Source organism: Orbicella faveolata, unplaced genomic scaffold (genome assembly GCF_042242905.1).
Source record: "Orbicella faveolata isolate gen_17 unplaced genomic scaffold, um_ofav_v1 contig_34, whole genome shotgun sequence".
Lineage (NCBI taxonomy): Eukaryota > Metazoa > Cnidaria > Anthozoa > Scleractinia > Merulinidae > Orbicella > Orbicella faveolata.
This window is the reverse complement of record NW_028301563.1, coordinates 31612501-31640414: the sequence shown is the minus strand read 5'-3', so window position 1 is coordinate 31640414 and position 27914 is coordinate 31612501. Positions and strand designations below refer to the sequence as shown.

Sequence of the window (27914 nt, the reverse complement as noted above, 5' to 3'; positions counted from 1 at the left end):
TAGAGATTGTACTCTGACAAATATTACTGCTTTGGGTCTGAGGCCAGATATCTCTCAATTTGGGCTTCTTATCACCTACTGTTTTCTCTTAGCACGATAGCACATATGGCTCGCTAAAACAAAAGAAGATCATCCGAATCTTACGCATTTCAAATGCACACTAAAATCACAATATGAAATAGAAATAAAAAGTGGAGACACAAAGAAATGGAAACCTCTTGCAGGATACATGAGGATTTAATAAATATTTTAGATTATATTCTCTGTACCTATCTGTATTTATCTCTTACCCATTAATCTATCTCTAATCTCCTGTCAGGTGTACAGCTAATTTTATCTGAAATGTGCCACATGCCTTTGGTCTGTTTTTGATGTTCCTATCGTGCAACCTAAAGCTGTAATGATAATTATCTATTTTTCTCCTTTATTTTTCTTTGCCCCTGGTCGTTACTGTATTTCTTAGTACAGTGGAATCCCAATTTTTCGAACCCTCAATTTTTCTAACCTCCCGTTAACTCGAACCAAAAGTCGTTTCCCCTCCTCATTCGAACACTGTAATTTTACCCCCGATTTCTCGAACTGTCCGATTTTTCGAACTAATTTTCGTTTCTCTTGGAGGTTCGAGAAAACGGGATTCCACTGTAGTGTACAGTAAGTCGTGTAGATTTTGTAATTTAAGTAGTGTAAATGCTTAGAGCAATATGATGTAAATAGTAGTGATGTAAGTAGTCCAAAGAGTGTACTGTTCGTAATTGTATTATAAGTATTGTTTCCCTTGTGTTATTGCAAATAAAGTTATTGTTTCCCTTGAAAAAAGAGGTATATCTTCCCCCACACACAAGAAAGTTAACAGAAATTCTAACTGTTTGACCACTTTTATTTCCTAGAAACAACACGCAGTTGTATCCCAGTTTTTAGCAACGACTACAACATTAATTTCTTAGCAATTGTCAAAATATTGTCTTTTTTAATCCAAGGACAAGGTTGGATTCCAGCCAACCTCCATATATTCTCCTGTGCTCGGCTTTACACTCTTCACTGAAATGTATGAATAAGAAAACTAAAAACAGTAAAGTGTATATGATTCGTTGCAGTTGAGCGATTGTTTTTTTTGTTGTTGTTGTTTTTCTTTTTGCTTGACCTCTTATATGATTACTCCCCAAAAGAACCGTAACAAAAACTCACTGGAAAATAGCATTATTTTGATTGCTTTAGCGAACAGACACAAACCTGCTCGCATATTTTTTGCTGTTGTATATTTGATAACGGTATTTATTAAACGAAAATTTTCTCCGATAAATCTGTCACTAATGAAGCCGGTTTGGTCGTTGGAGATAAGCACGGGGGAAAAGTTTTAATGCGAGGCTTGCTATAGTCGCAATTCAAAAGCGTTGAAGGTCGCCAGTTTTTTATTGAATCCTGTTTTGATATGAGCTTAATACGGCCCCTCCTTTACATTGTGATACGAGTTGAGATCTTTCCTATCTCGAAGGAATAATTATAAGAGTTAAACAACATTTCCGCCACACTCATTCGCCGACGCTAATGACACGAGGCAGCCCAAAGGGCCTCTGTGTACCGCTATAGGTAGGCGGTTCATCTCTCGTCCGGTCATTTTTAACTTAGAAAATTTTCCAAGTTGTAGTGGTGGGACGATTTCACTCCATCACTTCTTCACTCCTTAGTGGGTCACTTCCTGTTAGACATTTGGAACCCCGGGGTGAATTCCCATATGAGAAGATTACGGATGCTCGTGGGAAAATTTGAATTTAACTCCTAAAGAAGACTAATGCGGGCGTTACTCGAGCTTCATTAGACCCTAAAAGATACCAGTTAAAACGGAACGAGTTCGATTACTAGCCACTGTTCAAGAAAGGATCCCGTGCGCACTTGTAGGCGACTCGTGTACTCGAGAGATCAGCGGAAAACAAAAGAGAGCGTTTCTTTTATTATTATTATTTCTCCGAATGCAGCCTAAAGTATACTTTGACAGCTAAGAATGGTGACGTTTCGTCATCAACACCTTAAGTGAGACCAGAATCCTTGATTTGTACCCGAGACGACGAGCATCCTTGATCTTTTCATATAGGAGTCCCCCCGGGTTCCGTACATCGCGCTGTCCAAGGCCGTTTTACAGTCGATTGCACCGTGTCAAGTTAGTTATTCTTTGAATTTCTGACGCAAGTACTAAATATATTACCGCAGAAATGATCTACATTGAATAGATTTTCGCACGAACGTTTTTATATATAGAAGCTAATTATATCAATAGCCCATTTCCCGAAGGTGTCCACTTATACAGGTTTTAACCGTACTCGATTGCCGCAAAAACTACAAAAACTACAAAGGAATATATCACGAGAACTTTTCTAATGGCCTCTCCGACCAACTGGCTAGGGAAAGAGCCTCATTTACCAGCTGCTCCAGATAGTGTTATCACAGTATTTGGCTTAATAAGAACGGAACAAGAAAGACGCATTCAGTGCTGGTTGTCAGTCCGCTGGAGTTAATACGAAAGCAACAAGTGAAGAGGCTAAATACAAATGGTGTGAAATCAGCTTTACTTGAAGATATGACATGTGAAAAAATCAATAAAATAAATCACTTTATTTAAGTGTCGAAGTGCTTAGCACTGCTGTACTAATTGTGGACACTGAAATAAGCAAACAAATATTGTAAATTAACAGAAACTTGTTAAAAATCCAAACTGGTGGGAGGCGGACCATTTGGCTATTTACAAAGCGTGGAGGAGTTGAATCTGGGACTGCCAATCACAAATCCATCTAGTGGCAGGGAGGAAGATTTGAACCCGGGATCTCCGGATTACAAATCCAGCGCCCTAATAACAACTAGGCCACGCGCCTACAAGATGAAAATCTCAAATCTGACGTGGAGATCGAAATAGTTTTTGGAAACGCCGAATAGTGGCTATCAGAGAAGTGGGGAGAATCTTTGAAATCTGGAAGCTTCTAGCCAGCAGAGTTTTTGATAGCTGATAAAGTGTACAGTGTAGAAACATGGTACGAATTTTTCACCCTTGCGTTTACGATATAAATGCCTCCTTGAATTAATTTAAGCTTAATGTTCTGTGATGCATGCAAAGTAAACATGACAGCCAGAAATGTTTCTGATCGATTAATACCTACAATGACGCTTGTTACGTTATGAGGTCTTAATATAAATAATTTTAAGACTATTGCTCTTGCAGCCATTAAATCTTTTGTATAATGTATATTCAGACCTCCTAACTTATCTCGACGAGATTATACTTAATCTATTTTATTTTATCTTTTACTAACTTATAATTTTTACTGTATATATACATATTGTAATTATTTATTACGTGCTTTTATTATGTTATTCTCAACTCCTCGTATAGTTCCACTGTTTCAGAAGTATACTTATTAAAGATTAAAAATTAAAGGCGGTGGAGCAATAAAGACCCTTGTGTCAGGCTTTTCTTTGCCGGGCGCTTCCTCCTCCTACCGCGCGAGTAAGAAAAGCCTGATACTTAGGCTACTTCAAAGATGAGTACTGACATGGCGAAATGATTTGAACAAAATTAGTTGATAAATATACTAGACTGGGAGAGTTACTAATATCGCCTTGGAAAGGGAAGGACAAAATAAAAGAAAAAAAAATAGAAGTTATTACAACACAGGATATTCGTATTTGGTAACCCATCCAAGTAGGAACCCCGCCGAACAGGGCTTAACTTCGTTGAGCGGACGAGACGTGGTGCTAACCTTGTGGTATTATGACTCTACTTTGTATATTTTTCTTTCAGTATTTTTAAGATCTCTCAAAAGGTAACAAAGAAAGAAAAAAAAAATCACTGATATCGCCTGGGAAAGTAAAGAACGAAAAACAATAGGAATGAAAATGAGAATCCGGTTACACTTGCTTTGCTGATTGGGCAGGAAGCCGTACTTTCTTTATATTTCGGACGAGGATCACCTCTGAATAACTTCATGAATGTTTTCAACGGTGTTACATCTCCTCGTGTATTCTCTTACCGTTACCAGTGGGCTTTTTAAAGCCTCAAGTCAGTGGCATCAAAATTGTCACTGTTTACAGACGATCCATTTTCCAAGTTGAGTGGCTCATAGCCACTTTGATTTCTCCAGTAGGTATTATTGAATCTTCGTTTTAAACTTAAGGGAGTGTAGGACTTCTATCTAAATCGCGAAGGGTGTCTCAAAAACTAAGACCTAAGATCTAAGACCCCCTCCTAATCTTAAGACCTAAGACCCTCTCCGAATTTCAAAAACTAACATTTGGTTTGCTTTTTAAAATCAGAACTTAAATGAACAACAGGTTCAAATTTTTGCGCCCAAAATTGTGTGCCCTGGCAAACTGCTAACTTGTCCGCTGAAACTTTTCCTCCCTTTTCAAAGTACCGTCACTTTAGATAGAAGACCAGAGGGTCCCAGAGAAATACAGGGAAATACACAGGAGAAATGAAGGAGAAAACCGGAGAATTCCACCTCCTTAATTTGGACACCTTGTTTGATGGTGTTTAATAAAATTAAAAGTCAAGGTGAATTAATCAACATGGCACGAGCGTGGGACAAAGAAAAATTCTGAGTCCCCAACAGGAATCGAACCCATGACCTCCCGAACACCGGGCGGGCGCTCTATCCACTGAGCTACGAGAACTCATGGAGAACAAGGTCAATTAACTGAGTTCATATATGATAGGTGTCCTGCACACTTCTAGGATCAACGCTATCGAATTCATCGTGAGTGGGACAAAGAAAAATTCTGAGTAGTCAGAATTTTTGACCGTTTTAAAAATTTCTTAAATGTTTTTAAGAAACGTTTTTTCGCAGTTTTTTATAGCTAAATGTTTTAAAAGTCGCTTCTTTTTCATATATTTTTGTTTCGCCAAATACCCACGCTCGTGTCATATTGATTGATTCACCTTCACCTTCACATTTCATTACCGAGCTTAAAATTCACCATCTTTATTAACTTATCACTACTCACGATGAATTCGATAGCGTTGATCCTAGCAGTATGCAGGACACCTATCATACATGAACTCATTTAAATACCCTTGCTCTCCATGAGTTCTCGTAGCTCAGTGGAGAGAGCGCCCGCCCGGTGTTCGGGAGGTCATGGGTTCGATTCCTGTCGGGGACTCAGAATTTTTCTTTTTCCCACGCTCGTGCCATGTTGATTAATTCACCTTCACATTTCATTACCGAGCTTAAAAATTCACCATCTTTATTAAAATTAAAAGTCGACAAACATTTGATCAAACACTGTAAAACATTCGTTTGGACGGTGATGTTTGATACCGTGTGGTCACCCAGTATAACATCAACATGTTTGGTCAACAAACGGTGTTTGATTTTGTTTGATTCCCGGGGGGGGGACTTCCACGTAGAAAGGACGGGGGTGCTCGTCGTACCTTTTAGGGATTAAAAAAGCAGTTCTGGTACCTCGAAGGATGTTAAAACTCAAAAGGTCCACTGCAGGAGCTTTTGTTGTACCTGTTAGGGTGTTTGGCCAAACACAAATATATGAAAAAGAAGCGACTTTTTGAAACACTTAGCTATAAAAAAAGTGCGAAAAAACTTTTCTTAAAAACATTTAAGAAATTTTTAAAACGGTTAAAAAATACACGACGTTTCAACGTTCTCGGACGTCATTATCAAGTAAAAAAAAAAGAGTATGAATATTCTATAAATAAAAGAAAAGTAGTTCATTGAAAAGAAAAATAGTTCATTAAAAAGAAAAGTAACATAAAAATATGCTAAAAGCTAAACAGAGTTTAGTACTGATGGAGTCATTCTGAGTGTTAAAGCTAGGCCTCAGTTCTTTGATGAATAGCATTTCGTACACAAGGCAGTCAAATTTCCCGTGGCACTTCTTGAGAACACGAAATTGGGCCTCATTAAGAAGATTTTTGTCACCGTGCACTTCTAAAAGGTGTTTGCCGGTAGCCGAATGCTTATGTTCGGCAATGCGTTAATGAAGGTGTCGGGCTGTGTAACCAACATAATATGACAGGAGATAGTGTGTTGTTTTAGAATTGGTACCTCTCAGGGGAGAAAACAATTTCAAGCCACGCCCACAAGGTAAGATCTTCGTACCTCTAACAGAATAAACGAGAGGCGGGTAGCGTATTATTACACAAAGGAATTCCTTCCTTCCTTGCTTTTGATGGGTCTTCTGATGGGTTTTTTGGAAAATCTGCCGGGTCACTTTTATATGCAGGGAGCCCGATCAAGTGATATCCTGGGTGCTCGAGGAATTTTTTTCGCGTTCTTTTGGACCTTGGAAAAAGATTCCTGTGGCAAAAACAAACAAAACAGTCACGTAGTTTAGTTTATGCTGGTTAGGTTGCGTGGCAGTTGTAATAGCCTGGGACACTGTTCGCAGGCTTGACAGTTGTACAAGAGAAGTAAGAGACGAACAAAAAGCTCAGTGGGAGATACCTAATGGTTAGCGGGGGTAGAGGGAGCTGAGTTGGAGCGCAGAAGGGACCAACCAAAATCTTGGCGACAATCTGCGATTTGGACAGAAAACTTCTGCTGGTTTATCAGTTTCTCTGGTTTCTCAATGGCAAAGAAGTATTCACTTAATACATGTAATTAACACTCTCAGTCACGCATCTTTCTAGTTCGATTCTTTCTTTTCGAGTGATCAAGAAAGAGAGAATATATAGACAGGTCTAGTTTTCTGTCAGTCTCTTATTGAGGGCCTTACTGAATTCGAGTTGAATTTGAGCTGAATTATTTTTGGAAAATTTCCTTAACGCTAATATTAGGTTGCTTGTTATTTATTCTGTTTATTACGAATCGGTTAAAACCGTGCATAGAAATGTCAATACTGGAATAAACCTGTTGAAGTTGTTGATCTTCGGTAGGTTTGGACAAAAGTCGTCATTATCGAGTTGAATCATATAAAGAAATAAGATTAAAATCACAATAATATTACAGTGTTGAATATTCGTATAAGGAACGGATCATTAGAAAAGTGATGGTGTCGGGGTTAGGGAGTACGGAGAAACCCAGAGAAAATGAGAGCAAGGGATAATGGCAGGAAAAAATTCTTGCAAAGAGGAACCCAAAGAAAATAAATTCATGGAGAAGAAGGGTTGCATTTTGGTATCAAACCAGTTAATTATAACTCAGCCAAGGTGCGATAAATTTTCCAGTGTTCTGTCTGGATCCCATTTATATAAAGCCAGAGTGTTTGTTTTGAGTCTCATACTTTTGTCAACTCTTCTATCTCAACTAATCACAACTCGTACATTTTGATTATTTCTCAAATTTAAATAGGTCAGTCTTCTTTTTGGACTGACATTTTGGAGCGGAGGGCACTACCGACCCGAGGGGCTGTCCGACAGCCGGAAATACGTCTGCGTTCGCAGGCTACGAATCCGCCCGATTTACCGCAAAAATCCACAATCCATGCGCTTTTTAAGGCCAACTTCGTCGATCCGAAAACCTATTCACCCCCCTCATTAACCCTTTGAACCAAATTTGGGAGGGCAAACTACAAAGAGCTTAACAACTTTCCCGGCTTGAGCTGTCTTCTTAGACTTCTCCACATCAGGTGGCTAGATAAAATTCTAGACACGGAGGTCCTGTAACGGACCAGCATCCTGTGCACACAACCTCTTACAGAAAGCACAGGCGAAATGGGCTGGCCATGTTGTCTGAATGCCAGACAGCCGACTGCTCGAACGGCTGCTGTATGGAGAACTGTGTCAGAGCTAGCGTTTAGTTGCAAAGAATCCCTCAAAGGCCTTGGCGCAGGCATCAACGTCAACGCTTTGGAGTGCTTTCTCTGGACCGTCCCACCAAGCGAGGGAAAATCATCGCATAGAGGCCCAGAGCAAATGCGCCACGCGCAGGCGAATATGGTAGAAAGCAGATTTAAAAAAATTCGTGCAAAGGGTTGCAGTTGGAAAAAAAAAATCTTGCACAGTCAAAAGGCCAAAAAAAAAAAGAAAAAAAATCATGCCAGGTTTTCTGATAGTCTGTCCGTAAAAGGGTTTATTCGGTAAAAAAAAACCTGTTACTTTTCCCCTTCAGTGCATTTTTTTTTCTCGTGGTCAGCCGTGAGTCGTGATTTGAATAGGCCTTGGCGGATTGTGCTAGCGTAATTTTTTGCATAATTGGAGCAAAAAAGCAGACATTTTTAAACGAGCACTGCCACGGCATAATTAGCAAATTTTAGCACTTTTTGGAGCATAAATTCATAAAATTTAGTAAATATGGTGTATTTTCTACAGAAATAAATTAAATTTAGGTAGTATGTTCCTGCAATGCGTGTCGTTGAAGGCATTTTAAAAACGGTTCAGAGATGCGAGCATTTGGACAGCTGATGGCCGAGCCTAGACAAACTGCCATAAAACACAAATACATTTACAACAACAGTTTATTTGAAAAACATCATAATTTGGTGTCGTTATTTCGCATTTGGGGGCCTCTATGTGCAGAATCTACGTCCTTTTGTGAGCATAATTTCGGAAATCAGGAGCATAATTTGGGAATTCTGGCATAATTTTGGCATAATTTGGCAAAATTTCGATCATTGCTAGTAGCATAATATGCCACTTTTAGGAGCACAATCGGCCAAGGCCTAGATTTGAACCACTTTGGTCCACTTCGTTCACTTCCTCCACTTCCTCCTCATCCTCTCCCTTCCTTCTCCCTTCCCCGCTCCACACCCTTTCTCACCTGGTTATGATTGGCTCATTTGAGAAGCCAAAGATCTTGAGGTATTTAGGGAGTTGTTTGGGGCTGTCTCGAAAGAGAAAGTACTTCTACACAGTTACATCGAAAGGAGTCGGTTCTTTTCTGTTATTGCAGTCCAAGGTAAGAAGTTTAATGTACAGATGCTCAATTAACGCGAATTGTTTTCAGCCAGCTTTTAGTTTAAGCTTGTTTACGCCTGGTGCGTGTAAATGAGCAATTTAGGCTGAATTTTTGTAGTGAGATCAAGTTCGGCTTGAATTCCTTGAAACAGAAACTTTGAAGTGAAGTTTGTCACCTTATTTATGGCATAAAAGCAGTGAAACAGCGAGCGGTACTTATAAAGCACAAGTGGAAGTTAAGTTAACTAGAAGGTAGCTTGTTAAAGTTGAAGCTGTAAAGATTTTGAACGGAGTTGGACGAATTAACGCAGAGCGATCGCTCCATGGAACTGAGCTGACGATAAGCTATGACGTTTGTTTTGAAAATGTCCTCAAAATTCAATTATTGTATTCAATAACAGCTTCTTGCAGGCTGTGTTAATATTAATACTGATATTCTTGCTAATTTTATATTGTTTAACCAAAATATGACAGCTAATGAACTCAAATTGCTTAGCCTAATTGTTATGTGATTTCTATCAGATTCCTCCCGTATGTAAAATTACTGGAAGCTTCGTGAATTGATTGTAATTTTTGTTTTCATGTGTTTTCAGATACTTATCAGAAGTAAGAAAGCATCCAAACCATCGTAAGTATCACTGTATACAAATGGCGAAAATGTCAGCAGAGGAGCTGAGGAAGAAGATTTATACAGACGAGGATGGAGAAAGCTGTTTACATCTGAGTGGTAAATGGTTGTCAAAAGTTCCTGAAGCCTTGTCTGACCTGACTGAATTGGAGGGACTTTTCTTGTCAGATAATTATCTGAAAGAATTACCAACAAGTATTAACAAGCTGAAAAATCTTAAATGGCTGATATTAGACGGGAACCAGTTGAGAGAACTTCCTCACAGTATTGGTGAGTTGAGTAACCTGACCTGGCTTAATGTGAGTCACAACCAGTTGTCTGTTCTACCTTCAAACATTAAACATCTCAAGAATCTCCGGGGACTGTTCTTGAGTGGTAACCAGTTGACTACATTGCCTGATGAGATTGGTGAACTGAAGGAGCTGGAAGGGCTGTATGTGAGTAACAACAAGCTGACAGTTTTATCATCACACATAAAACATCTCAGTAAACTCCGGGGACTGTTCTTGAGTGATAACCAGTTGACTTCATTGCCTGATGAGATTGGTGAACTGAAGGAGCTGGGATGGCTGGATGTGAGTAACAACAAGCTGACAGTTTTATCATCACACATAAAACATCTCAGTAAACTCTGGACACTGAACTTGAGTAATAACCAGTTGACTGCATTGCCTGATGAGATTGGTGAACTGAAGGAGCTGTTATTCCTGTATGTGGCTGGTAATCCTCTAACATTGGAAGAAAGGAGAAAGGTTGTGAAGCTACCGAATAAGATGAAGTTTCACACAGATGTTACAGGTAAAGATATGAAATGCTCATTATTTGTATTTTATTTTATGTCTTGTGAATGAAGTAAATATTGGAGCATGTAGTTTAACTTAGAAATTACATAATTACAAATGTGCTGCTGACCTTTCAGTGTATCTTTTTGAAGAAGTATATTTAATATATCTGTGAAGCTTATTTAGATTGTTATTGTGGAAAGTTTAACTTCAACTGCATGATATAGGCATCCTTGTTACTGTTCATGAGTAGTGAAACATTTTTAAAATAATTGTCAAGGAGTGTAGTATACTTATTTCGAAGTTTTGTTTGACACTGACTCTATGTGAACGTTAAAACAACGTTTATAGCTTCTTATACAAAGATGTTTCGACCGTTTGTCCATTTAGGAGTGTAGTGAATGAAATAAATATTGGAACATGTAGTTTAACTTAGAAATTACAAATGTGCTGCTGGCCATTTAGTGTATCCTTTAGGCTGAGAAGAATTATATTAAATAATAGCTAATTTAAGATTGTTTTTGTTGAAAGTTTAATTTTAACTGCATGATTTATATAGGCATCATCGTTTCTGTTCGTGAGTTTTAAAACATTTGTTAAAATTTTGTCAAGGAGTGTGAAAATTTCTTGGTGTTGTGGAAATTAAATTTGGTAATGGTACTACCCAAATACTTCTTTCTCCAATATTGCTTGGTTATCAGTATTTGATTCAATAGTTTTGAGTGAAATTGAAGGCAAACCCTAACCAAAAGAGCATCTTATATTAATAATTTCACTATGAACTGTACAGAATGTAAAAAAAAAATTAAATTGGCAGAGAAGGGAAATACTTTTACTGATTTCATAGTTTCTTTGTGTTTTTAAAATTTGAACTTTTAACTTGGAAATGCAGCTCATTTATGAGTGCAGTTTTTACACAAAAAAATTAATGTTTATATCACATGCACAAAATGGTTAAAAATATCTTTACAAGGTGTGAAATTCCCTTCCTCTTTATTAGCACAAAAGTTTTAATTTTTTACCATATTCATGTTAGTATAGGTAATCATACGGTTTGGAGTTCAATTTGGAATAATTTGCACGAGTGAGTTTTTCAAAAAGCTGAAATTGCACAAGCCGCTTCGGAGAGTGCAATTTTAGCTTTTTGACAAACTCACGACTGTCAATTAATTCCAAATTGAATGAGAAAAACCGTATGATTACTTATTAATAACATAAACATGAAAAAATTCGTGTGAAGGAAGTGCCGGTAGATCTTTCTTGAAGGCATTTTTTCTCATTCGAGAAAACTGTTTTCAAAGTTTCCGGACGAAATATTCGTCATCATTTTATGTGATATCATCGGCTTAGAAAATCTCCTACTTCCTTTCAGCCAATCACAATCCAGAATTACGACGTGTAATTTGCACTGATGTTACACTTTTTGCACTGGTGTTACACTTGAACTGCACTGCTCTCAGCCAATCAGAATTGAGTAATTTTTTCATGTATATTATTATACAGGTTACATTTATCTTTCATGTATGAAGCTTTATATAAGAATTATAAACTACACTTTAATTATAATCTTATTAATTGACAATTAAAGAATATTTTTCTTGAATTTTTATATTAGATCATGTATTTGAACAAAAAGCAGAAGGACGAAGAGCACGACTGGCTTATGAAAAGGCTCTAAGAGATGGCTTTGTGAATGTTTACCGCGGCCGCATATTACTAATTGGTCAGGATCGTGCTGGTAAAACCAGTCTAAAGAAGAGTCTCTTAGGCCTGCCATTTGACCCCAAACAACAGAGTACTGAGGGAATTGAAGTACAGGCTTCAACATGTGAAATAGAAGTTGAACAAGTTAAGAACTGGCATTCCACCCATGAGAACAAAGCAGGATTGCTAGAGTGTTCTAAAGATATATCAAGGATAGTGGTTGAGAAACTGTGTGAAGGAAAAGAATTTAGGGCTGAAAGAAATGATCCCAGAAAGCATAAGGTTTGAATAAAGTTAAATGTTTAGAGGTACAATGTGTAGTTCCAGAAAATATCCATCCCCCCCCCCCCCCCCCACGGAAGGGATTGGAAATTCCAGAGGGTCGTGGGGGTCAAAGGCGCAGGAATTTCTGGAGGGGGGAGGGGGTTGTCTTAATGAATTTTTTTTCCAGACTGGTCTCAATTTTCATACAGTTGTACGTAAAGTTTCGTTTGCATTTTGCTTCTCGAGTTGCGAACGCAAAAAATAAATCTTGCTAATTTAAAGTGCAAAATGTAAATTTTTGTGCTCAGGTTAGGCTGGATATTCTGTCGCCGCTAGAGTCCCATCATTTTCCCGAGTAGCGGCTGGTGATCAAAGCGTATGTTGTGGAAAGTAGATGAGTTAATCGTGACTAATTGAAAATATGTCTGTCGCACTTGACCAGGTACTTCTGTCACTACTATCTGTATCGTTTCAGCTGGAAGATTTCGTTGCATTTTTAAGCTGTCGTCGCAAGCGTGAAAAGTAACGTTTGAAATGGAAGAGTGCATCAACATTGAATTTGCCGAAATTCGGAATCGGTAGATAACAGACTTCTTATCTTGTTAACAATGATTCTTGAACGAGGAAAACAGTACAGTAACAATTATATTTCAGGAGGCAAATATATTTTTCAGTGAGCTGCATGCGATATAAATCAGCAGAAATTAGATAAATAAATGACTTGCTGCTTCAATATTTCTGCATAAAAGCCGAAGACAAAGGGGAAAAAATCATTCGACACCCATTTTGAATCACACAGAAATCATAATATTTACATTTAAGCCCAAGTAAATGTAATTTAAGGGAAATCATGAATGGTAGTGAGTAATATAAATCCATTCACACAAGTTAGTTTACATTCCATGTAGTGTGTAAGGCTGAAATGTTTTCAAACGTGGGCATGGTGCTTGCAACATCATTTTCGACAAAACTTTGAATGAGAAAAAAAAATGTTTTATAAAGATTTTCAAGGTTCAAGCAGGTTTTCAGAGAAGGTGGAGTACAAGGTGGTTTACCACAGGCTAATGCCATCAAGAAACGCCATCAGAAATAAATGCTGGCAAAGTGAAATTATGCAAATTTCGAAATCGGCAACATGTCAAATTTTCACCGCCAGTCGACACGACGCCAATTGTCGCGAGAAAGATTGAATTACATTTTACACGGCTACAAAAAAGTCGAAAATGCATTCTTTTTACTCTTCTTATAGGCAGTTGTAGTCATCTTCCAACATTACAGAGAAGAAAGGGTTTACAGCAAAAGCTTTCACTTCGTTATTCATTAAAACTGGAAGGTATTTTTGGCGCAGTCTGTTGTTGTAATCACTCATGGATGGCACCTCGGATGTGTAGCAAACAAAGTTGCTCTCCTCTGAATGTCATGTACTATTTATTAATAAAGCAAAAATATATCACTAATATGATCTGAGTTCTTTTAATCCCAATGCAGGACTGATATTTGAAAACATAAAGCAGAGCAAAGCATTGTTTATCTCGTGGTCTCAAATAGCTAGCCGTTGCTAATAAAATTATTTAATATACATATTGTGTTTACACCGAACAAAGCGTGTTTTACAATACCCACGATAAAAACCTGTGGCAACCATACGCTGGAATTTGCTGCCAGAGTTATGAATGTTCACTGTGACAATACTGTGGTGTACTTGCCTGGCAAATTGAAGAATTATTTTTCTTGTTGCTCACACAACTCGTAGAGCAAGATCAAGAGCAAAGGACTGCATAAGAAAAATATTTGGCACTACTACGTGACAGCCCAAATAACAGTGCAGCTGCGAGGGACATTACATAAGAACGGCAAGAAAACTTAACCCATTGGAAACGTTAAAACCAGTAAGATCTTTGTTGAAGGTCAGGAAAGTTCTGATTTTCTAGCTTCCAAATAAAATTGAATCTTTCAGATATATACTTACAACGATTTGATCCGCCCAAATTTGATACAAAACATGCACTGAAAATTATGTTGTTTTGATTGTTGTGCTTTAAACTGGTGCAGTGTAAAGCGTTTCTTTTTCAGCATTTCTCTCTCAATGGTCTTGGAAATTAACTTTTTTAGTAACTGCTGTTTTGTTAAAATATTTATGAAGCAGAATTGACAGTATGAAATCTATAATTGTCATATCGCAAATTCTGCGATATGCCTGTTTGAGGCAGGCGATGTACCTTCTGGCGATGTGTTGGTCACAATATCCACCAAATTTTTCAGGAAAAAAAGGTAAGGATCAAAATTCAGTATTTTGCACTTTAAAAAAAATAGCTTATTTTTGGTTTCCACAAGGAGTGATAATATTTCCAGGGGGTGTGCGACAAAAAATGGAATTTTGGGAGGGGAGGGGAGGTCCATTTCGTGAGCCAATTTTGGAAAATCCAGAGGGCAGGGGGGTCATAGGAAAAATCCCTTCCTTGGGGGGGTATGGATATTTTCTGGAACTACACAATGTATATTTAACTTTCATTTTACTTTCTTTGGGCTATTACATCAGATCACCTCTCTCAGTTAGATAGCTAATGCTTGCCTGTCTTAGAGCGAGATAACTATAATTAAATATTTGTTATGATGGAGCATATAATTCAGAGGAAATTTCAATCTGTATGCATGGTGTGTGGAAGATATGGAACTGTCAGTCAGGGTCTATTTCTGAGTACCTGTGACTTTTAATTATCAAGTCATTAATCACTCTTTTGTTTGATAATCTATTCTAGGTTGAGGAGATTGTAGACTCTGAAATTTCCTCACCATCAAGAAAAGTAAAAGCAATGTCAAAGCAGTCCCATAATGGTGAACATTTCCCTGAATGTGGAAGTAAAATTGAGCTGAATGAACCTGAGGTAATGATCAACACCACTTCACCTGCGGATGATGTCACAAAGTATGTTCATCAGTTCCTGGAGTATGTTAGAGGTGAACATGTTGAAAGTGATATCACTAAAGAAGAATCTGTTACCAGTTTGGATGTGTGGGATTTTGCTGGACAGCACCTGTACTATGCCTCTCACCCACTCTTCTTATCATCACGTGCACTGTATATTTTAGTGCACAATCTCAACAAGCCATTACTTGCGCAAGCTCAGCCGTGTGTTAGACAAGGTACTTGTGACATTCCTCTGAAAAACCCAAACAGAGAAACAAATCTGGAGAATTTGCTATCCTGGCTTGCTACAATTCACAGTATTTCACGAGTGAAAGGAGAACCAGATATTGATGCTGAAAGTAGGCTGCCCTATATGCGACCTCTGGTACTCATTGTAGGCACACATGCTGACAAACAATCTCCTCAAGACATTGCAGAGATGAAATCAGAAATACAGAAGAGGATTTCTGGTAAGGAATATGGGAAACATGTGGTCCCACCATTGTTCAGCATTGATAACACAAGCTCACTGATCTGGAATAGGATAAAGAAAGTTATCAGGAAGGGTGGAAAGAAACAAAAACATCAAACAGGTATTAAAGTACTAATGTCTTGCTGTGTAAAACTGTTTATTTATTTAATATATAGATATAGCCAAGCCTAAGAGCGGAACTCCTGATTACAATAAGTAAACCTGGCTTGAGCCTGCGATCCAATTGAAGACCAGCACGGGGGCAGCAGTTAACTAATGACCTCAAGAAATGCAATTCTTGGGTTCTTACCAGTATGGTGCTTGGCTAAGGGTAGAAATGAATATCCACAGAGATCAGAGCAGACTCTCTTTCTGGCTTGCCACTGTTGCTTGCTCTCATAAATTTACTACTTGCTCATGACACCAGATTTGAACCTATTTACAAGGTACCTACATGCACACTGTAAGGATATCTCAGTTATATGTAAACACAGGATCAGTATCAAAATGTGTGTTGTTTATTTTTAGAGCAAGAGGGGAAGACAGATGACATTCAAGAACTGCGGAACAAAATCATGGAGGTGTTGAGACAGGAGCCATATATGGGGGAGGAGATACCAGTCAGGTAAATAATAAATACTTATAGTCTTTTTTTTTTTAGTATTTTTAAATCAGCAAGGTATTGTTGCACTGACATTGGAGGCGAAGAAATAGGCCAATTTCAATCTATAATTAAAATTTTAACTTAGCTCTGAGGCTTTGGGGAATAAAACAAAAGAAAATTAATTCATCCCTTATCTGCAATGCAATTTCTATTTGGTGGACAAATATAATTGTCACAGCTTAGTTAATTTGCTGGATGCCCAGCCTTAATGAAACCTCTGTTTGTGACAACATTTTGATGGCTTTCGTAAACTAGCAAATCAAATTTTAAGAACTGTCGTGTGCACAGGTAGGGATACACATGTGTGTTGTTTGAATACAAATGTGTGATCTTGACAAATCTGCTTTTATAGTTCTTGCACTCTCATTTTAGTTGCAATTTGAAATGAAAGCCATCAGAACATTAATATTATATGGCAAGGATTTGAAGTAGTTATCCTCCGTTAATCAAAACTTGTTCATTTGTGGATACTATGGCGATCTTCAAGGTAAATAGTACAAATAATGGCTTGTCATGTAATGTGATTCATTTTCTCTGATCTCTTTTAGATGGCTTCTGTTTGAAAAGGTGATTGAAGCCTTGATTGCCAAACAGATTTTTCACATAAATCTGGTGCAACTCCAAAGCTATGCCAAAAAGTACTGCTTTATAGAAGATGAAGATGAGTTTGCTGGCATGATCAGTTTCTACCATGGCCTTGGTATGATTATCAAGCATCGCAGTACAGTTGTTCTGAAGGCTCAGTGGCTGATTGAACTATTGAAGCAGCTGATAACTATTCCACACTTCGATGAAATGGTAGGTAAAATAATTTCAATGTTAGAAATTTCAGTGTTTAACCTTTACCTGATCTTTTCCTCAAGAGGTTGTTGTCACTTTTTTAATATTTGTATAGCTGAAAAACATTAAGTTACAATATGTACACTACGGTATATACACAAACATGTATTTGTTCATCTTTCTATTAATTTGGCCCCTGTAGAAAATGATATCATTCTACATGATGCAGTGCCTATTAGATACTTGTAAATTAATTGATTAACTACCAAGTTAGGAAAACTAAATATCAAATATAAATATTTTCAAATTGTATAGGGGTGAACAGGTTCAAATTTTTGGGCTAACTAGGGATAGTTTGATGCAATAGTGTTGAAATTTTTTTGCCATCTTGTCAACACCAGGACACCTTATTTCAGAGGAAGAGATACAAAGCTGTATTTTCCAACTGTGCTTGTTAATTTTCTGTGTTTTGATTTGAATTTTGCTTAGCGTGGAATCATGCATTTGTTTGAGCTTGTTTGAGCTTAAATTACGGATTTTTTTGAGCTGGAGTCCTGCTTTGTTGGCCATAACAATGCATTACAAAAGGAGTATTGGTTATGAATAACAAAGGCTAATGCTTTTGCAAAAACTCGTTTTAATGTCTTGGGGGTGTGTTAAGAATGCAGGTGCCATGTTGGCTTAAATGCAACATGTTTGAGTGGAGGTGATTTAAATATTTTGTCACATTACTTTGTATTGTTATATCTACGTTGGGACCACTCAGTGAACTTATCATATGCTAGGAATGTCAGTACTACATGAAGAAACATCTCTCAGTATATGTTTAAAATGAACGTATGTTCCAGAATCTCGGTTTTAATAAGTAACTGTTACATGTAGTTTTGACATAAAAGCATTTCCTATTTGAGAGACTGCTAAGTGTACTTACAGTTTTTGCCATTGTCAATATAGTCTTTAGCCTCATGTGTGGCTAAAGTAGCCAGGTAGCATTATGCATGTACTTATAATTGTCATTATGATGATTTTTCTTAGGATCCTGTACATGCCAAGTACTGGGATGAACTGAGGAAAAACGGCATCCTCTGCATGGAACACGTCGATCATGTCTTTTCCAAGTTTATTCAACAAGGTGTTATCAAAGATGACATCTTGAACATGATGGAGCAGTTTGGTTTGATTGCCAAGTTCTCACCCTCCCCAAGTGATGTAAAATACTTTGTACCAGCTCAACTTGAACCATCACCTGATGACTTTTGTCAAATAGAGCCATCCCACACTGATCCTTGTCCTTTGTATCTCCACTTTGTGCATGGCTTTGTCCCTCATGGTCTGTTCTCACAGCTGGTGTCGCAAACCATTCGTTGGTGTTGTAAGAAGACTTGGCCCATGGAGCATCCCATGCTGTACCAAAATGGAGCTTGTTTCTTTATTGGGAAGCAAGTCCATAATTTCATTCTCATTTGCAAGAAGAGTTTCATTAAGATCATCTTAAGGCAAAGAACACAAAGTCATCAGGTGTCAGCAGACAAGTCGGAAGAACTACCTACACTAGTTCGGGAGTTTGTGGAGAGAACTTTGCAAACCTTGTCACAGGAGCTGCCATACCTGAGCGGACTGCAGTATGAGTTGTGTGTAGCCTGCCCATACTGTCATCAAGGGAGAGATGGGGCTGGTCAAGAGTGTTCAAACCATGGAAGAGTGTCATGTGTCGATGAGGAGTGCTTCCACCTCCTTAAAATGAAAGAGGATCAACCACTGATCTGTACTAGGAAGCCCTGGGATGAAGAACACCCTGTCCGTGGCCTGGAGAAATGGTTGTTGAAAAAAACTAACCAGGTATGTGATTTATGTAATCTATATATTTAATGAAAATCTACTTAATGAGAAGAGATCTGTGTTTCACCTGTGTTTGGGGGGTGGGGATGGGGGGCTGTTGGTGTTGGAATTCCTTTAAAGCACCATACAGGCGAGCTGTGTCTGAAAGGAGGTAGTGATTTCAGAAGTTCAAGAATAAAATGGCTTAAATCATCACAGGATCCTGTGAGATCTTGAAGGATTTGTTAGGATGATAACTAGGAATGGTGTTTTAGTTAAGATGCTGGAGAATGAAAAGAGATCCTGTGAAAACTCATTTAGGATCCTACACAAGATACTGTGGAAATTCTACCAGTGTAGTCCAAAGGGTTTGGGTAACCTTTCCTTTGTCTACTGTAGTATGTCAAAGGGGCACCAGCAACTCCTGAGGTACGAATTGTTGTATGGAGGGAATCCGAAAGTATAAGCTTTTCTGAGAAAAATGTTTAGTGGCTGAGGCATTGGACCTCCTTGAGTTCTGCTCCTTTCTCAAGTAATTCTTTCTACTCCATCCTCCCCCAGAGCATTTATTTTGCCTGCCGGTCTTTACTGCAATGCTATAGATGTGAAAGGAAGGTGCAGTGGCCTCATGGTTAATGTGCTTGTCTCTGGATTGAGCAGTCCGGGTTCGAACCCTGGCCAGGGACATTGTGTTGTGTACTTGGGTAAGACTTTACTCTCACAGTGCCTCTCTCTACCCAGGTGTATAAATGGGTACCGGTGAACTTAATGCTGAGGGTAACCCTGCGATGGACTAGCATCCCATCCAGGGGGGAGTAGAAATACTCCTAGTCGCTTCATGCTACAGAAACCGGGATAAGCTCCAGCCTGATGGGCCACTTGACTCATATACAGACTTAACCTACCTACCTTACCTATATATGTGAAAAGTGAACTAATCAACAGGACACGAGCACAGGACAAAGTAAAAATCTGAGTCAGATTTTTTCTTTTTTCTTTGTCCCACACTGGTGTCATGTTGATTAGATCACTTTTCACATTTCATTGCGGAGGTTAAATTATACCTCTGGAGAAATGATTTGATTAAGGTCAGTTACTTATAAAAATTGCAAAAGATTAAAATTGACTGTTTCATGTTGAAGATAATCATTAAGATGCTACAGAGAGTTATTTGCTAATTGGTTGTAAACCTTTTGTGTCTTTTATTGTAAAAAGTCCTCATCAGGCTAAAAGTCCCATACTGGTAGAGTTCATCTAATTTCCTGTAGCATTAAGCAGTAGGTGTATTTGTACCTCCCCTTGGAGGATGCTAGTCCAGTGCAGGGTTACCCACAGCCTAAAATTTGCTATACTCAGTATAGTACACATTCATACACTGGGGTGGAGAGAGAGACTGTGAGAGCAAAGTGTGTTTCCCATGAACACAACACAGTGACCCTGCCAAGTCTCAAACCCGGACTGCTTGATCTGGAGGCCAGCTTTAATTGTAGGTGTGGTTCTCTTGTAGGATTTGAGTCCTTCTGCCAGAGTTCCCACTACACAAGATGCACCTGCAAAAGACAATCAAGGGAAATCTGATACAGCATTGAGTGTTACTCTGTTGGCCAGTGAGTGGGATTCATCTAAAGGAGGCTTGTCAACCATAAACAGACAGCTTGCCACAGAATTGGCCCAAGATGAGCAAGTAAACGTCACCCTCTTAGTCCCACAATTTTCCTGTTCTGAAGAAGGGAAGAGGACTGCTGAAAGCCACAAAGTGTCCATTAGAGAAGCAGAGAGACGTCCAGGCTATGATGACCCCCTTGACTGGCTGAGTTTCCCACCAAGAGACCTTGCTATTGACATCATAGTGGGTCATGGAGGGAAGCTTGGTAAACAAGCCCAGGTCATTAGAGAGTCGCACGGTTGTAAGTGGGTGCAAGTAGTGCATACTGCTCCTGAAGAACTTGGAATGTACAAAGACTATCCAAAGGCCATTTCCAAAGGTGAAGAGAAGAACAGAACCGAAGTAGACTTGTGTAAATTGGCAGATACAGTTGTCACAATTGGACCCAAGTTGAAGAAAGCATACTCATCTTATCTGCGCTCTTGTGAGAAACACCAAGATATCATTCAGCTGACTCCTGGCACGTTCAGTGAATTTTCAGACATCAGACAAGCAACAAAAGAGGGTGCCAACTTTAAGGTGTTGACCTTTGGCCGTGGTGATCCTGAAGACTTCAGTCTTAAAGGATACGACATTTCTGCTAAAGCAATAGTTGAACTGAAAGACAGTTCTAAGACTTATATTCTGGTGTTTGTTGGGGCACCTGAGGGGAAACTGGATGAAGTTGCCAAAAACTTGCTGCAAAGTGGAATCTCTAAAAATCAGTTGATTGTCCGAACATTTATACAAAGCAAGGAAAAATTGAAAGAGTTGTTTTGTGAAGTTGACCTTGCCATCATGCCGTCCAGGACAGAGGGATTTGGATTAACTGCATTGGAAGCCTTGTCTGCTGGTCTTCCCATTCTTGTGAGTGGAAACTCAGGATTTGGAGATACACTGCGCACTCTACCACTAGGCAAGCCATTTGTGGTGGATTCTGCTGATCCTAAAGAGTGGGCCAAGGCAATTGAAGCAATAAGTCTGAAAGACAGATCAAAGCGACTGCAAGAGATTAAAGCACTGCGGACATCTTATGAAGAGAAGTTCAGCTGGAAGGAACAGTGTGAAGCCCTTGTTGAGAAGATGAGGAGTTTGGTTAATGGTAAGGCTTTGATTTAAATAAATTTACATTAGTAAGATTCACCGGATTTGTTTTGTGGTGTTGTTTTCTCCTGTTCATATCTGTTTCATGAGATATCCACAGAATGATGCAGTAATTGTCTGTAGCCCTTTTATCAAGTTTTATAGAACAATGTTTACTTTAAGTGGATCCAGGTATGGTTCAAAGTCAGGGTGTGAGGGTGATGGGGATCCTAGTAAAGATATAATGCCTTTTTTCTCTACAAAAAGGGGCCCCTGTGAAAAGCTTAATTAGTTTTTTAGTTCTTTACCAAGTGTTTTGACAAGAGAAATTGTACTTTCCAGTCTGGTGGGTCCAGACATATTCCAAAACTGGGTTGGGGCATGTTGGGGGGTCAAAGTGAAGTTGCCTTGTCTTCCTATTAAAGGGGAGCATGCAGAGAAGCTGGTGGGGTGTGGGGACAGATGGATTAATTTGATTAATTCTTTTTCATAGCTTCAGAAAAACCTGTAAGACATGAAGCATATTTCACAAGTCAGTGTAGAGACTCAGCACAGTCTGCAGCAAGACAGATCACAATTGAATCTCCACTACCCCCAGGTAAACATGTAGCAACAACACTAGGATGTAGCAATATTTTCCGGAATAACATTGTGAACATGGAACGAAACAGGGGGAGGCATTACTCCTAGAAATGAGCTATATGGGGGTGTGGGAGTCAAAGGGCTTGATTTTTGAGCTTTTTTGGTCTGAAAGTTTTTCAGATTTTGCCTCGTTGCTCTAGATACCGTAAATTTTTTACTCAGAATTGGTAATTGATTTGTATACTTCTTTTACATAGAGAACTTGAAAGCGTATTTCCAGGACCATATCATAAATATCTTTCCATGGGGCTGTGCATATGAGACTACACACTGTCATTTTTGGTTTCAAATAGGATTTGAAGTAACAAATGGCACGTTCCATCCAGGCCAAAGGTTTGAGTGAGTACCCCTTGTGCAATAACCTTAATTTACATATTTTTTCTTTTAGATCTGCTTGGGCAAATGTTCATGAATCTTCAGCAAATGCAATGCGATGTAAGCAAGGTCAACAGTAATACTGATCTATCAGCAGAGTTGGAGAAGATTGCATCAGACAAAGGCTTTGTGATTTCTGACAATGAAGTGTCAGGGAACTGCATGTTTCATGCGCTGTCTGAACAACTGAACCTTGTGAAAGGAATTGAGATCTCACATGGAGAATTAAGACAATCCATAGTGCAGTACCTCAGAAAGAACCCAAAACTGGTAAGTTTAGTGTTTTATTTTGTTGTTTCGGATTGAAATATCTTTAAACAATAATTTGTGGCTTGGGAAAAATAATGCTCCAAGTGATCAGACTCCAGCATTTGTGTCAGCATTTGAATTGGACTTGCAGTCCGATAAGATGGCAGAAAACTGGACATTGCCATGAACCTGTAGGGATTAGTTGCCTTAAAATAATTTGTTGTGAAAAAAGATCTCAATACTTGGTTCTCCATTATACATAATTTTAACTTTAGGGAGGGACATTTCTGCCATCACACGTATATGTGTGTACTGACCTCGTTAAAAGTTAGCCTTTTTATTCTCCCTTCTTACAGCCTGATGGAACAGATTTGTTTAACTTCATCAATGGATATCAGTCATGGGCTGATTATCTTACAAACATGGAGCAAGATGGCACATGGGGCGATCACGTGATTCTGTATGCAACTGCAAACCACTATAAAACCTACATTGACGTGATCAGCAGTCAGTCAAATCACCGTGACCTTACTATCAGGCCTGATGGTCATGTGATCAGCACCGACCCACTTGTGTTAGGCCATGTTCATGAAGTCCACTACGTCAGCCTGCAACCCAAACAAGGTGAGACTTTGGACAACACACTGAGTTATATGACGGTTTATTAGTGATGTATATGATTGCAGCCCATACAAGGTAAAACGTACTATCTCAGACTGTTGACATGTCTGTTTGTCATGTATATAATTTTCTATATTTCTCCTGGGTATGTAAACTGTCCCTCTTTTTCAGACATTTATAATATTATTTTTTTCATGATTGTAAACAAATTTGTATCTCTCCTAGGAATGCAAATTACTTGGTTTATTCAAGAGAATATAATTAATTAATTTAACAAATCAAACCATAAGTCATGTAAAATACTAATTTATGATTAGTGTTTTATATGACTGTGTACATATCTGTTTGTCATGTATATCATTTTCTTGTTTTTTCAAGAGAAATTATCTTTAATTAATTTAACAAATAAAGCCAAAGGCTTGTAAATCACTAATTTATGATTTTGATTGAACACACTTGAAATAGTAGAACATGGTTTTCTGATTGCTACATGGCTTTTCAGCTGATCAGATCATGCAACTAAGGTCAAGAAAAAATATTGATAGAATACTGTTTATATTATAACAGGGACTATGACAAAATTGTGAGTAGATTGAAATAAGTTTGGAAGATGTAGACCTTTTATCCTCCACTGTGTTGCATAATATTATGAATCATCAGGTTTTTCTTATTTTCTATAATTCTCACCAAACTGCTTAAGGGAGGTTACTTGCACTCTCATCATCGTAGAATGATTTAATGCCTGCCTTCATGTGGACCTGAACAACAATTCAAGAGCTGCTACTAGTATCTGATTATTCAGTTTTGTTTTTAATCTCTTTGCAGGTTTGCAGAGCAAGTCTGATTAGAATCAAATTTTGACAATAAAGCAACTTGTGACTTAGCTTCAAACTTCAATTTAGAAAGCATCAAGGAATTGCAAGATAGTAGAAATACAAAGATTGGTAGTAAATAGATTTCATAGTAATAAGCCAAAGGAAAGATTGTTCAATGAATTGCTGGTGAACATGAGTGTTCTGTTTAGTGGCAACATTACAAGGTAACACAAGAACTTCATACATGCAAGCATTGGTGCTAACAAAATGTAAGTTGTTTTATGATTATGTTTATTTTATGACGTGCAAGACCTCAACAAACATGGAACAGTGAGTAGGGTAGCAGTGTGCACTTGTTGACAAAATGGCGGCTGCTTCTTTGTGTTTTTGAGGCGTCTGTGAAAAGGATTTAGATACATTTTAGAACAACTTGTAGATTTATACTACAGTAAAATAATTAGATTGTTTGCTCTCGAATACTATGCGTGATAGTTCACTTGGACTGTGCCCTTGTCAACTATCATGCAATAGAAATCTTCAGCCCATAATCTACCGGTAATTGTTTCATAGAAACACAAGTGAAAGATTAGGAGAGTACTTTTTTCAGCTCTTTCAATCTTTCACGAGTTTTCTATAGCTCAATAGAAACATAGATAAATTTTTTTCTATTTCCTGTTGAAAACTCAGCAATAAAAAGAAAGGATAGTCCCTGGTTTATTTTGTTAATCTAAATGTAAATTCTCTTTTCTTGTGCCACTGTTTTGGTGTGAGGCCTGGGCAGGAGTGAGACTCCCACATGAAAAAGACAGGGATGCTCATCAAAAATTTTGAAAAGAATCCCTAAGAGGTACAGGTCTACACACATACTGTTTTGTGCCAGGCCTGGCTTCAAATCTTCTTCTGTATTTTCACAACCTTTTTCATTTCTTCCAGTGTTACAGGATTTCTAGTTACAAGCAGCATTTCCAGCTCATCCAGTTCACCAATATCATCAGGCAGTGTAGTCAACTGGTTATCACTCAACAACAGTACCCAGAGTTTATTGAGATGCTTTATGTGTGATGATAAAACTGTCAGCGTGATTTTACCCACATCCAATACTATGGGCTCATTCAATTTATCAGTCTCCACTGGTTATTATTTAAGTCCAGTCTCCAGTAAGCCATTCTCACATTCAGCCTTTCCGGCTCCTTCAGTTCACCAATCTCGTCAGGCAATTTAGTCAACTGGTTATAACTCAAGTCTAGTCTCCAGTCTCCAGTCTCCATTCTCAAATCCAGCCATTCCAGCCCCTTCAGTTCACCAATCTCATCAGGCAGTGTAGTCAACTGGTTACTACTCAAGTCCGGTATTCAGGACTATTTGAGATTTACTGAGATGTTTTATGTGTGGTGATAAAACTGTCAGCTTCTTTTTACTCACATCATGTAACACTAGTTACCAGCTCCTTCAGTTCACCGATCTCATCAGGCAACATAGTCAACTGGTTACTACTCAAGTACCGCCCCGTCAGTTCCTTGAAAGTAGAACAGACAACTGGTTGTTACTCACACTAAGCACGGTCAGGTTACTCAACTCAGCAATGGCTTGAGGAAGTTCTCTCAACTGGTTCACCTCTCATGTCAGCCTTAAGAAATTTTTCAGCTTGTTAATACTTGTTGGTAATTCTTCCAGATATTAATTATCTCGCAAGTCAAGTTCCTCCAATTCAGTCAGGTCAGACACAGCTTCAGTAACTTTTGACAACCCTCGGCTACTAAGATTTAAAACGCCATCTCCGATAGCAATTGTAACTTCAGTTCACTAATCTCATCAGGCAATGTAGTCAACTGGATATCACCCCACAACAGTACCCAGAGTTTATTGAGATGTTTTATGTGTGATGATAAAACTGTCAGCTCATTGTTACTCACATCCAGCCATGCCAGCTCCTTCAGTTCACCAATCTCATCAGCCAATGAAGTCAACTGGTTATTACTCAAGTCCAGTCTCCAGTCTCCATTCTTACATCCAGCCATTCCAGCTCCTTCAGTTCACCAACATCATCAGGCAACATAGTCAACTGGTTACTACTCAAGTACAGTCCCCTCAGTTCCTTGAAGGTAGAACAGACAACTGGTTGTTACTCACACTAAGCACGGTCAGGTTACTCAACTCAGCAATGGCTTGAGGAAGTTCTCTGAACTGGCTCTCGTCTAATCTCAGCGTTTTCAGATTTTTCATCTAGTTAATACTTGTTGGTAATTCTTCCAGATAATTATCTGACAAGTCAATTTCCTCCAATTCAGTCAGGTCAGTAACAGCTTCAGGAACAGTTACTATTGACAACCCTCTGCTACCAAGATCTTGATTTGTTCTGATACACATGTAGAAATACACAAACTTAATTCCAGAGGAAGAAATTCTACATGATCATTTGGTCAACAGCTGATGCTGGTTTGTTGTGCTATCCAGTCAGAAATACAGCTTTTAGTGGGCGCTCTCTTACCTGACTCGTCCCCATTCGTCTTCATACAACTTCCTACAGTGCGTGGCACGGTGCGAGATGGAACCGCAAGGTGAGATGGGTACTCCTTGCTCCCCCTCGCACTTTTTCCCTTGTGCCGTGCCACGTGTTGTATGAAGAAGACTGGAGACGAGTCAGCTCTCTTACAGGGTTCTGTTCCTAGTGCAGCATTAACATGAAAATCTTTTGAGTTTTTGTCATTTTTTATCTGATGATTCTGGATTTACTTTCCTCGTTGTGACAAAATTAATTAAAGATCAAATGGCAACCTTAATTTACAACAGGATTTCGTCCTTCTAAGAAATTTGGGGTATTAAGTAAGACAATAATATGGTTTGAAGAATGAAAATATTTTCTTATTTGCTTTAATGTGATATATTTCCCGTGTAGTTCTGTTGCATTACTCACACAGCAAAATTGTGTTTTCATTTCAGCAAATAAATGTTGGAAGTCGGTACAGTGGCCTGGGTAAATTCAAGAGCACCAGCTGGCCTCCAGTCCCTCTCAGAAGTCTCTGCATTGGTTTTCATCTTCAGGAAAGAGACAGCCTGTGAGCAGGCTCACCTTTGAGTCACACGCGTGAGCGGCGAAGTGCGAGTCAGCGAGCGAGGAGTCTGGTGCAGAAAGGAAGTCAGCCTGCCTTGATCTCTGATCTCTGTTGTTCCCAGGGTCTCTCTGTCCTCCTCCCAAGAGTGAGAGAGGGGGACCGTGGGAACGAGGTTAAACTTTGCTGCCTGCACGTGTGTTCCTCAAACATGAGCCTGTTCGCAGGCTAGGAAAGAGAATTCCTTGTATAATTCAAATTTCTTTTGTGAGGGATCAGTTGTTTTTTTACCCCCATGACTTTCCTAGAAAAGTTTCCTTTGAATCGTAAATAATAACAAAGAATTTAGAATAGCAAATAATAAACGGATGCTCATTCTGAGATTTGGATTAGAAGATTGTACATAAAGATATATACTTTAACAAATGAACTTGCTCAAAATGCAGCCCTATCTACGAGGGTCTCAATGGGGTTAACCGTCAGCCGTCAAACAGCCCAAAATTTAACCGAAAACCGTCCAAAAAACTGCAATTTTTGCTGTAAATCGTCCGAAAAAGAGGAAGTTCAATGTTAACCGT

The 27914-nt window shown here is 38.6% G+C and overlaps 2 protein-coding genes across 5 annotated transcripts in view; both read left to right on the top strand.

Moving 5' to 3' along the window:
- Nucleotides 1-27914, top strand: part of LOC149105773 (uncharacterized) — a 58273-nt gene that overhangs the window by 28382 nt on the left and 1977 nt on the right. The window lies entirely within an intron of this gene.
- The window catches only part of LOC149105770 (uncharacterized), a 66456-nt gene continuing 47238 nt past the window's right edge, over nucleotides 8697-27914 (top strand). Inside the window, exons 1-13 of one of the 4 annotated variants that reach the window (XM_089271259.1) lie at nucleotides 8697-8837; nucleotides 9430-10262; nucleotides 11862-12232; nucleotides 14974-15715; nucleotides 16123-16219; nucleotides 16807-17056; nucleotides 18074-18877; nucleotides 20364-21603; nucleotides 22078-22182; nucleotides 22615-22871; nucleotides 23207-23474; nucleotides 24297-24555; nucleotides 25220-27914. The exon at nucleotides 25220-27914 is cut by the window's right edge and continues 880 nt beyond it. In XM_089271259.1, coding sequence (XP_089127385.1) covers nucleotides 9485-10262; nucleotides 11862-12232; nucleotides 14974-15715; nucleotides 16123-16219; nucleotides 16807-17056; nucleotides 18074-18877; nucleotides 20364-21603; nucleotides 22078-22182; nucleotides 22615-22871; nucleotides 23207-23474; nucleotides 24297-24319 — 4935 coding nt within the window. In that variant the 5' untranslated portion in view covers nucleotides 8697-8837; nucleotides 9430-9484 and the 3' untranslated portion in view covers nucleotides 24320-24555; nucleotides 25220-27914. The other 3 variants (XM_089271260.1, XM_089271258.1, XM_089271261.1) reach the window with 3 other exon arrangements.